A 12,293-nucleotide genomic window follows, 5' to 3' on the forward strand; every position below is an offset into this window, starting at 1 on the left:
AAGTTCGAACCTCATGTTTTCAATAAAAGTGTTGTCCTATGGAGCCAGGATTTTTTCCTCGTCATTTGATGCCAAAAGACAACTCACCTTCACTAGGTACCCGTCGTCAGATTTCGAGAAAAAATGTTTTTTCGAATGATGAGCCATGAAACGCGATTGCTGAGACGCCGAGAATTCCGGCATTCCGGCCATCATCTAGTACTTACCCTAACTGAAGAATGGTCAGTATAAGCTGCTTTGAAGCTGAGTGCCTTGTGTATAAAAGTTTATGTGAGCACTAGTTTACTTATGCATTAAAACTTTTGCCTATATATCACTAATTAACAGAATTTGATACAGTTAATGTTAAAAATTACCAAATTTTTCTCAGAAATCGAATGAAAAATCGATATATTGATTAAATACAACGATATATCGTTTTGAAAACCGGTAAATCGATTCCTTGTGAAAAAATATGTACGATCCCATGTGCTTGATGATGCAATTGCATGTTTGAGGGCACCTACACCGACCGGAATGAGAAAAAACCTGATATTTTAGGCATTTTAATGATGCAAATATTCAAAGGGCTTGAGCGCCATGTTCCCGTTGTATAGCGCTTGTATATTCCGCTTGTATAGCGCTCAGGTGGGGAATTTCGATCACCCCTACTGCGCAAGAGCTGATGTTGGTGTCTATGTTGACATGCTTTCGAACATTCAAATCCTTTAATGATTCCAGAAAGTTGAATTGTAAGATCCATTCATTTCTTCATTTTCTTCTTCTTTAGAGGGGTCTTAAAGTATTCCTGCATGATGTCCAAGGTCAATCTCACATGTTGTTTTTATTGTTACATTCATCTGACACCTTTTTTGATACGTCCATACCTGATAACATTTCCTAAAAGGTAAACAAGCTCACCTGGTAATTACTGGAGCAGCTGGATGTTGGGAAGATGAACTGGTTGAGGGAACTTTAGCAGCATCGTTTCCACTAGATCTGAAACAATAACCCAGGAGAAAGTGAAGACATTGATGGAATGTAAAAATTGTTAAAGTTTCTCAGTCAATCCCAACACAATCCTATGGCGCTACCTAGCGGTGCTTTACCGGACTACTTTTCTTTCTAGAATGTTCTCTTGTCGTTGTTGAATCGTCGCCATTGCTAAGTCAATATAAGTCATGTTCGCCTTTATAAGATTACTTTTTCTCTCAATAAAAGTTTATAAACTCTAAATCGAGTTGTGTTATTTCGAAAGTTTAATAGGTCATGGGCCCCAGTTGCGAAAATCTCGCGTAATGAAAACGGAAATCGCGTAGTTTTTACGAAGCCGTTCGTCTCAGTTGTTCTTTGTAAGAAGCCGTGTCGCGTGTTCGAGAAGTGATAAAAGAACGTGATCATGGAAAGTGAAAGCCAGCCAAAAGTCTTAGTACAGTCGTTCCTTAAGCTGGACGAGACGAACTGGAACCTCTGGAAATTCCAGACTCGGGTTGTGTTAACTGCGAAAGATCTATTTGAAATTACGACGGGAGAAAGTAAAATGCCGGTAGTGCCGGAAGAGGTACTAACTGGAACGGCGGAAGATGTAGCAGCCTCTAGAGAAGCTGTCACTCAAGCATTGAAAGATGCTAAAATGTTTAAGTTGAAAGATGCTCGAGCCCAAGAAATTTTAGTCACTAGAATGGAGAAAGGTCCTTTGTCTCATATCTTATCGTGCAATTCTGCGAGTGAAATGTGGGCCAAGTTGGTCAACATTTATGAGCGCCAATCGAACGTAAGTGTTCATCTACTACAGCAGCAATTTTTTAATGCTAAGTTCGACGGAAGTGTAATGGAATTCGTAACAAAGATTCAAAACCTTTCCACTGAATTAAAACAGCGGAAAGAAGCCATTCCTGATAAAATGGTGATAACGAAAGTATTGATGTCGCTTCCCGATCGATTCAAACATTTTGTCTCGGCCTGGGAGTCAGTACCTGTAGCAGAGCAAACAATAGATAACCTCACTTCGCGTTTACTTGTGGAAGAAGAACGTCAGAAATCTGGTGAAGAAGCTGTGGCGTTGGTAGCACAAAGTTTTTCAAACTTGACATGCTTTCGATGCGGTAATCGTGGTCACAAAAAGGATCAGTGTCATACTCGACAATCGTATAATAATCGTGGTCGTGGTCGTTTTAATCAAGCTCGTGGCGGTCGGAATGATAACCATACGGGAAAGAGTGGAAATCCTATGAATGACAGTCGTTCGAATGGTGACGCGGGTGATCAGAAACCTCAGCGAGGAGGTATCCAATGTAATTTCTGTCATCGTTATGGACATCTGTGGAAACATTGTAGATTTCGCAAAAGTAAAGAAAATGGTGCTAAAACAGAAAATTCCGGCAACGATAATGATAATGGTGGAAGCAGTCTAGCGTTTTTATGTGCGGCTGAATGGGAATCCGACTCTAACTTTTACTTGGACAGTGGAGCGACCGAACATATGTGTAAAAATCGTGAGTATTTTAGCTCTTATACTCCTCTTACCGAAGAAAGAAGAATCAAGATAGGTGATGGCTCTGAAATTTTAGCCATTGGAATAGGTACCGTTTCAGTGCAGTCTTTCAACGGTACAAGATACGTTGATATGGATATCAACAACGTACTCCACATCCCACATTTAAAAGTGAACCTACTTTCACAGTTTAAATCACTAGATAAAGGATTCAGCCTTATTTCAAACGCCCATGAAGCAAGGTTTATTGAAGAGAAAACCCAAAAAGTTTGTGCGATTGCGACTCGTCAAGATACACTCTTCAAAATGAATTTTCGGATAAATTACAGTAAAGTAGAGATCAGTTGTCTATCTGCTACTACAAGTTCTCAACGCACGTTAGTCTGGTGGCATAAGAAATTAAGTCATCAAAATTTTGAACACGTGAAGAAAATTTTGCGGTTAAATGGAATTAGTTGGAAAGACAGTCAAGAAACAAATTTCTGTGAAGCCTGTATCGAAGGAAAGCACCATCGTCAGCCGTTTTATTCAAGTAAGACCCAAACTCATGCAATTTGTGAACTTATTCATGCCGATTTGTGTGGTCCCATGGAAACCCATTCAATAGCGGATCAAGATATATGCTTGTATTGAAGGATGATTACTCTCATTTTCGTTACGTCTACTTCTTGAAGCACAAAGATGAGGTATTCGTTCATTTTATTAAATTTTTTGAGCTCTGTCAGACTCAGTTCAACAAGTCAGTGAAAGTAGTCAGGGCAGATAATGGTGGAGAGTTTGACAATAACCGCATGCAGAAATTTCTTGAAGAAAATGGAGTTGTATATCAGTCAACAGTCGCTTACATGCCAGAACAAAATGGTAAAGTGGAGCGCGAGATGAGGACGATAGTAGAAGCAGCAAGAACTATGATGGCTGATAAGAAACTCGGAAAGAAATTTTGGGCTGAAGCAGCTAATACAGCGGTTTTTGTGATTAACCGAACGGGAACCAGCTCACTCCCTGGGAAAACTCCGTATGAAGTCTGGTACGACAAACCTTTTGACGTCAACAAACTCATTGCACCTTTTGGTTCCGAAGTCTGGACTCATGTTCCAAAACAAAAGCGCCGTAAATTAGATGTAAAAAGTCAGAAAGGTCTATTTCTCGGTTATGGTGAAACAACCAAAGGTTATCGAATCTATTATGAATCCAGAAACGAGGTGAGTCTTGTTAGAGACTTTATTTTAGTGCCAGATAACTATGTTTTGACAGACAGTGCATGTGAAAGCCCAATTTACATTAATATTGATGAAGATGAAAGTACAGAAATCCGTGCATCAACCAATTCAGAAGTCCGTGCAGCAGCAATCAACGTTGATGATCCTCCGCAAAATGTAATCGATGAAAACGGTGAACCACCCAACATCGCTGAAAACGTAAACATTGAAGAAAACGTAAACAATGCACCTAACCTCCAAAGACCCAGTCGTGTTCTAAAGCTACCAAAGAAACTGGAAGACTACGAGTTGAATCTTATAGCAGCGTTAACTGCAGGTTGTCTACCCTCCGAAGTGCCCCATTCTTACCAAGAAGCAATTAGCTCAGATGAAGACTGGACCACCGCAATCAAAACTGAACTAGCAGCTCATGATAAAAATGGTACGTGGAAGCTTGTTCCTTACAATAATCAGGAAGTCATAGACTCTAGATGGGTTTTTGCTAGAAAAGTTATTAATGGTGAAGAAGTTAAGAAAGCTCGTTTAGTTGCTAGGGGTTTTCAGCAAACGTCTACTGAAGACGAAAACAATTATGCTCCAGTTGCGAGAATGGTAACAGTTAGGGTTTTATTAGCTATAGCCGTTGAAAACAATTATGAAATTCACCAGTTAGACATTAAGTCTGCGTTCCTTAATGGAAAATTATCCAAGCCTGTTTTCATGAAAATCCCAGACGGTCTTCATTGTAAAGATAAAAATCTTGTTTGTGAACTTGAAAAGTCCCTCTATGGACTAAGATGTGCATCAAAACAATGGAATGAGCGTCTCAATTTGTACTTGCTAAAAATAGGTTTTAAAAGAAGTAAGAAAGACCCTTGTTTGTACTATAAAGATAATATGTATTTGCTTATTTGGGTTGACGACATTCTTCTAGTTTCCGATAATCGTTCTGAAATTTTGAAAGTCAAAAATTTGTTAAAACAGGAATTTGAGATTAAAGATTTGTCCGATGAAACAGAAATCCATTTTCTCGGTTTGGAAATTGTTCGCTCTAATGATTGTATTTTCCTTTCTCAGAAACGTCTAATTGACAAAATCTTGAAGAAATTCAAAATGGAGAATTGTAATCCTCGTCAAATTCCAATTTCTGAAGGCATATCTTTTGATAATGTAGAGAATTCGCATAATTCTAACATTCCTTATCGAGAGCTCATTGGCAGCTTAATGTATTTAATGACAGGTTCTAGACCTGATTTGTGTTACGCAGTGTCCTTCTTTAGCCAATTCCAAAATAATTTTACTGACCAGCATTGGAAAGAGTTAAAAAATGTTTTAAGGTATCTTTTGAAAACCAGAGATCTATGTTTGAAATTTACTAAAACTGGCCAAACAGTTCCTTATATTTTAACAACTTATGTTGATGCCAGTTACGCCCCGGATAAGACTGATCGTAAAAGTGTCACAGGTTTTTTCATTAAAATTAATAATTGTCTAATTACATGGAAAACTAAAAAACAGTCAGTTGTTGCTCTGTCCACAGCAGAAGCCGAATATGTAGCCATGTCCCTTTGTCTTGTTGAATGTTTATTTCTAAAACAATTACTTAATACTGTTGATTTAAAGACTGATAAGATTAAAGTTCGAGAAGATAATGAGCCAGCCATCACTATGGCTAGTACTTTGGAGACAAATCGCTCCAAACATATCGATGTTCGCCATCATTTTATTGAAGATCTTGTTGCTAACAACTTAATTCAAATCACTCATATCAGTACTTCAGAACAAATTGCAGATATGATGACCAAGGCTTTACCTAGAGTCAAATTTGAATATTTTCGAGACGCTCTTGGAATGTGCATCACTTAATTCAGTTCCTTTTGGACGATTTCTAAATGTAAGTAAATTATTATTTTGACAAGCGCATTAATTAAATTTTGATAGTCATGTTAAGTAAATTTTCCTTTTGGCGAGCGCGTCAATTAAATTTTGGTCCATATGTATTTTGTCGATTATTACCAAATTTTGTTTTGTAGTTAATAAGTCTATTTTGTGTGTTGCGATTGGGGGGGGGTGTGTTAAAGTTTCTCAGTCAATCCCAACACAATCCTATGGCGCTACCTAGCGGTGCTTTACCGAACTACTTTTCTTTCTAGAATGTTCTCTTGTCGTTGTTGAATCGTCGCCATTGCTAAGTCAATATAAGTCATGTTCGCCTTTATAAGATTACTTTTTCTCTCAACAAAAGTTTATCAACTCTAAATCGAGTTGTGTTATTTCGAAAGTTTAATAAAAATATGCTACCATGCATATAGTTTCGAGACAAGATCTGACAGGCTGTTTTTCTGTGAGACTTTAAAAGCTGGCCACGTTTATTGCTCTTAGTGTATTTTCCTCAGGCAAATACAATATTACATTACAATCTACCCTGACACCGGACCTAAGCCAGAGAGAGTACCGATCCGAGGCTGTGGGTTAAGAAAATAAGAACTGTTCTTTCCACGATATATATGCAAACGTCTATGCCTGATATGTTGATCGTATTTAACATTAGTCTTATGTGGATCAATGAACCATGTACTATCGCCGAATTTAGTTTCACGCATAGGCCGCTCCAAATCAAATGTAAACTGTGCGACGAGGCGCAGCGCGGCGTGGCGCGTTTCGGAGATATCGGGTGCTGACTGGACCTATCTCCTCTCATGCCAACGAGGAAAACGGAGGCACATGAACAATTGACAAATCTGCTACTTTTTCAAGAAAATATCCCTCAGACAAGCATCTATAGGTGCAAACCCATAATTGACAGCGCAACACCGCGGTCACTCGAAAATAGAGCTATTTCATGAGATGCGACTGATTTTTTTCTTCTAGACACCGCCGTGCCGGCAGGTTACATGGAGTTCTTTGGGACAAAGGCGTATGCGCGCATCCGCCCTTTTTCCGGAGAACGCGTTTTCTGAAACTGGATTCTTCCTAGTTTCAGGAAGTATACATAGTGTATTGAAAAGTCGTGCCCCCCCCCCCCACCCTTTTTACACAACGATCCACGTTATCTTGTAGGGATCATAGGGGAATGTAGTCACAATGTTCCGTTTTTGCAAGTATACTCTCAAAGACTTGTTCTTTCAAACTAATTAAATTTCGTGCGAAGATATTGGCTAGTACCAACGCTATGCACTTCTGAACTTTCAAATGCGATTTCAGCGGAACTACCTTTTTGAGCACACACCCTTGTTCCAACGGACTTCTTAATTCAGGATATACTTCTTCGCGCAGGAAGTTTGAAATTGACGCAAAACTGGTCCGCTGTTGAATATGAAAGATTACACAAGTATACACCGAAAAAAAAATGAATGCTTCATTAGCGAATTCTCGTGTAATATTCAGCCCTGGGCCTTGTATGACCTCGGTTTGTCCCTGTCTCTGCCATTTTCCAGGCAAATTGGGATTATTTAAAAATGAATTTTCCAAGGAAAATTTGATTTTCTGGAAATTGATGCATGATCGAGATAAACCGAAGTAATTCTTGAATTTAGGGGCCAAGGATACATAGACACTAGCCAGACATGTATTGCATACCGCATGTCCAAAAAACATGTCTCAGTTTTTCTGATGAGAGTTTTCCGGTCAAAATGGCATTATCCACCCACGAATCATATATCGACGGTGAAACTACCAAACCACGTATCTCGGTTTGCGACGTCGCAGACTTCCTGTCATACTTTATTTTTTAAATGAAAAACTACTTAACGTCCAGTCTTGAAAATTTCTGTGATTTTTCCTCATCGTGCGGAGAAAATTCTGTGAAAATTTCAAGGAATGATATTGATTTGGTCTACCTCAAAAAAATAAAATGCTAGCGTAGATTTTTAAACACCGCAAACGAGATACGTGGTTTGGTAGTTTCACCGTCGATATAAAACTGATCCGTTGTTTTGAGTCCGGAAGGACAAAAAATCATTTTATTCAGATAGCTATAATTGAGCTACTATATCTTATTTTTTGCTTCTGACCCCGAATCGACCTTTGTATTTTCCACAACCCACTAATTTTCCGAAAGATCGAGTTTGCAACAAAAAAAAAACCCTTATTCAGATGCCAAAAATACGCATTTGTAAAAACCTTCGGATTTCCAAAATATTGGTCAGAAGTATATATAAAAAAAAAACACGGCCATTCTCTGATCTAGCAGCAAACATATAGTTAGTGGAAGGTCCTCCATTAAGGACCTAGATAAAATAATTTTTCCGTTCTTTCGGACGAAAAACAAAATGATGCGTTCCACTTGGGGCTTTACAAGCGCATTATGTCATTTGACTGGAGAAAAATTGTTATTAGAAAAAGTGAGAGACATTCGTTGGACGTGCAATAACCTGTATCCTTTTGTATTACTCGATCCAAAAATTACCTTATTCATTTCTATCAGACACCAGTTCCCTCGTAAAATTAAACGTTCCTCGCATGGACGGACTGGCTCACATCTAAGAGCGTGGACCCTTGGCCAATTAAGGGGGTGTCGTATGATATTTCCCGGGGGGATGCACCCCCAGAGAAAAATTTTTAAAATTGAGCGTGTTAAAGTAACCGATGGACTTGTGAAACGAAAAAAAAGAGAACAAATCACAGCTACCAGACGCATCCAAGCTCCGTTATTTCTAGAGATTCTGAGGCAGATCTGGCCACCTAAAATACTGCTTTTAAACACTAAAAGTCTGAAAATGATGAACCCAAGAAACATGACAGCTGGAAAGATCTTTTTAGCTTCCTCGATTGGAAAATGAAACATGCAATCTAGTTAGTACAAGGTGAAATTTTGAAGGAGAGAGAGAGGGAAAAAGAGTGTTGAGTCTAGCAAAGGACAAGGTGTTTAGTAAGGCAAGTAAAAACAAGAGATAGGAACAAATCAATTAAATGCATCAGGTATATACGGCAGGAAGATCCATTCAGCAATAATTTTGTTGGAAATGAGAATATTTTCAGACGTGACCGAACAATTGAAGCCTAACTTTGTGAGATAGCATAACCAAATTTTATTGAAATTCACAGACTGAATGGCCTATTTTGGATCCAATGTTGAATACTGACTTTTTGCGAGGAAGGTGCAGTCATTTTAATGATATTTTTATTAACACTTAAATGCTGAAGCCGGGTCAAATTGCGAGGCTTCCTAACAAAACCTGCCCCGCAGATTGGATGGGGCCGGTTCACGCGAGCTTTAGATGTTGGTCTGCAAATCATTCCAAAAAAGAATCGAGTATCAAATCAACACAGTCGAAGAAAGGAGGGACCTATTTGGGCCTCTTTTTTAACTTTTCTCCCTGAATCTAAGAGACACCTCATTGGCAGCACATAGCGGAGCATTGCGAGTTCATGCCCCGGGCCATTGCGCCTTCAATTTTGCAGATGCAACACGGACATCCATCAAGCACGAATAGTCGTATCTCTGCGCCGTGATCAACGCGAGTCCTTTCCCTTGCTCCATTTCCTTATTGTGTTGGTTTCGTTTGTCTCACTTGTAGTGGTGCTTTAAAGGCTACGTGAGCAACACAGTCGAAGGTAAGAAAAACGTAATCCGGCCTCGCTTTTTAACTTTTCTCGCGGATCTGACTAACAGCCTAGAGAAGAGCATATTGCGAATTCACGCCTCACGACTCACGCCATCGCGCTTTTAATTTTTCGCGATAGAGGATCACTTTCCGAGTCCAAAACACCGACGATTTTTGAAATCAAACAAGTACGGATAGAGAGAAAAGGGTTCAAAGATAAATATTTCAACTCGCATATCTCGTGAACGGTTTGTCGTAAAGCGATGATCTTAGTCTCAAAATATAGAGGAAACCACCACCTTTCAGACAATGATGACAAAATTGGTCCATTTTGAAAATGTCATCCATTGCTGTCACGTTGCCGCTAGTTCAAATTTTCAATTTTTAGCTGGGGCGATACCTTTATAGGTCACTCCTAGATTAAATCATTCGTCAAAAATGACAAGATCAGGATAAATGAGTAATATGCAATGGATACAGGGAAATCAAAGTTTTCGATCATAAAAAAATGTATGTTTACCTTCAACGGTTCGCTCGGTAGAAATAAGAGAAAAAGAGGAATTGCTAATAAAATCGTACCATTTGAGCTTTTTAAATTTAAGTCCATCCTACAGAAACGATTTGAAAAAGAGGCATGAATTTTTGTTGATGCAACGAGAGTCAGCTGAGGCTAGTCTTGTAACATTCATATGTCTCGATATTTTGTTCTTTTTTAATAATTTTCTTCGGGAATTAGCTATAATGGGGTATAAAAATGCACAACCTTGCAATTCGTGATTGGTTTGGGGGCATTTGGTGATCTTGGGACTCGGAACAAACCAGGTCCAAGTGTACCACATCCACTTTGAAAAATCATATCTCTCCTCCAACTTGTTTCCTCAGGATGAACTTGTGCTTGTTTTAAAGCTTAAACGGTCTACTTTCATCAAAAAATAGTTAGATTACTTTTTGTGCGATTCCTTCAACGTCGCAGCTAAAAAGGTGAAAAACTGAACATTTGAACTTCGGTAACGTGGCAAAAATGGATGAAATTTCTAGAATGGACCAATTTTGTAATTATCGCCTGAAAGCTGGTGGTTTTCTCTACATTTTGAGACCAATATCATCTTTCTACGACAAAGCGTTAGCGAGATATTGCGAGTTAAATTTTTTTACTTTGACTCCCCTCCCCCTCCCTCCGTGATCGTCCGATTTCAAAATGCGTCAGTGTTTTAGACTCGGGAGGAGATCCTCTATCAACTTTGAAAATATTTCGAAGATCAGGCCAAGGTTGAAACGGACAATTTGGAATGAGGTCCTTTCTTCCTTGCTCTAGTCACAAGAACAAGAGGCAAGTGAGAATGGGAATCGATGCGCGATACGTCATTACGAATCTTTGTTTACATTCCAAAGAGCCAAAAACGTGAATTCTCACGGTGAATGAGTGAAAATGTCTGTGTGTGTTTCATGTGCGTCTGTGTTAGTGACTACGCGCTCACAAAGGAACCAGTGCGTCTTCATGAGAGCGTTATCAGGCAACGCGCCGCGCCGCGCCGGCCGTCGCTAAATAGTCACCAGAGACTCTGCGTGAAACTAAATTCGGCGATAGTACATATACTAAGTGATAAGTTGTAATTATTGTGTGTTTTTTCAGCCTTGTTCCTACCTCTTCCTGTCTATTTTTATTCATACTAAATGACGTTCATGGTCACAAATGGTATAAAATACCGATGGTTAGCTGAGTTCTAAGTCTAGGTTGATAAGATCAACGTACCCGGTATTAATACATGTGTATGTATGGGTTCTGTAACGATCTTTACCAAAGCGATTGTATGGACACAGAAGCAATGAGAAGGTCGTTACTACCATGCACAAATATCAGCGGGAGAGTGGCCACAATTTCAATTCTGACAAAGTAAAGATTCTTTGTCCCAAGAAAGGGGATTTTAATCAACCAAAGAAGGGAATGATTACCTTCAATTTGAAGAGGAACTCTAAGAAATTTAAAAACGATTTTGTTTGCCAGAGATTCCCTTATAGAGATAATATATTGTTGAATAAAACACTTACTTTTGGGAGACTCTGTGTGAGGATGAATTTGAGCCATGAGACTGATTTTTGCTTGAGGATTGATTCCTGAAGTTTGGAGAAGGGTCTTTGTAATGCTTTTTGGAAAAGCTTCTCGGAGACCTAGAACGAGATCTAGATTTGCTTCTAGACCGTTTGCGCTGGAATTTCTCTGAGGATCTATAATTTAATTAAAAAATTTCCCGATCAAAATCATGAGTAAAGCAGAGCCTATTCAAATGTGTAATGTTTGGTGATCATTCTAATACTCTTTGTCAGGCAAAAGTTGGTTGAGATTATTTTAGAGGGCGGAAAACGGAAAATTTTTTGAACTTTCTGCATAAGTAAACACAAAATACAGTGGACTCTCGATAATTCGAAATTGAAGGGAATCGGTTTTTTCTTCGAATTAGCGAGGTTTCAAAATAAAGAGAGTTCGAATTAAAGAGATTCATGCGGAGGGATTTCGAATTAGAGAGGTTCGAATGTAGAGAACCAAATGGACGGATTTACGTCAAAAGGAACCAAATATATCAGTTTATTTCTTTACGGAGGTGAAAATTACACTAAGTTATTATTAAGTATTAATTATTTATATTTAATTTTAAAATTATTAATTACATGTTTACATTTTGACAATCCTATCAGCTCTTTCAAACACCCAGGTACATAAACAGTTGACTTCGAATTGTAGAGAGACTGTACCGCCTTATTTCGAATAATAGAGGGAGGACCATATTTACTTCCCACACTTCGAAATACAGAGAAAATTTCCATCGCAATTTCAAATTATAGAGGGTCGAGCCAGCTTAAAAATTTCGAAATAACGAGGGGAGAAAAATACATTAATTTTCTTCGAATTATCGAGAGATTTCCCGGGGAAACGGACTTTCCTTCGAATTAACGATGTTTTTGCAGGGGTGCACAATACACTAGATCACGCTATAAATTATCGCTTGAAATTGTGGAAGGCCTTCCCGATTTTCGGAAGCGCGATCACGCGATAAAGTATCACGTGAAAATGTGGAA

At 38.7% G+C, this 12,293-nt stretch overlaps 1 protein-coding gene across 2 annotated transcripts in view; it reads right to left on the reverse strand.

Annotated features, from left to right (window-relative positions):
- Nucleotides 1–12,293, reverse strand: part of LOC109037549 (uncharacterized) — a 54,461-nt gene that overhangs the window by 14,289 nt on the left and 27,879 nt on the right. For both annotated transcript variants that reach the window (XM_072296217.1, XM_072296218.1), the window contains exons 11-12: nucleotides 11,268–11,444; nucleotides 901–978 (exon numbers count right to left, since the gene is read on the reverse strand). In XM_072296217.1, coding sequence (XP_072152318.1) covers nucleotides 901–978; nucleotides 11,268–11,444 — 255 coding nt within the window. The remainder of the gene's footprint in view (nucleotides 1–900; nucleotides 979–11,267; nucleotides 11,445–12,293) is intronic.

This window comes from Bemisia tabaci, chromosome 2 (genome assembly GCF_918797505.1).
Source record: "Bemisia tabaci chromosome 2, PGI_BMITA_v3".
Lineage (NCBI taxonomy): Eukaryota > Metazoa > Arthropoda > Insecta > Hemiptera > Aleyrodidae > Bemisia > Bemisia tabaci.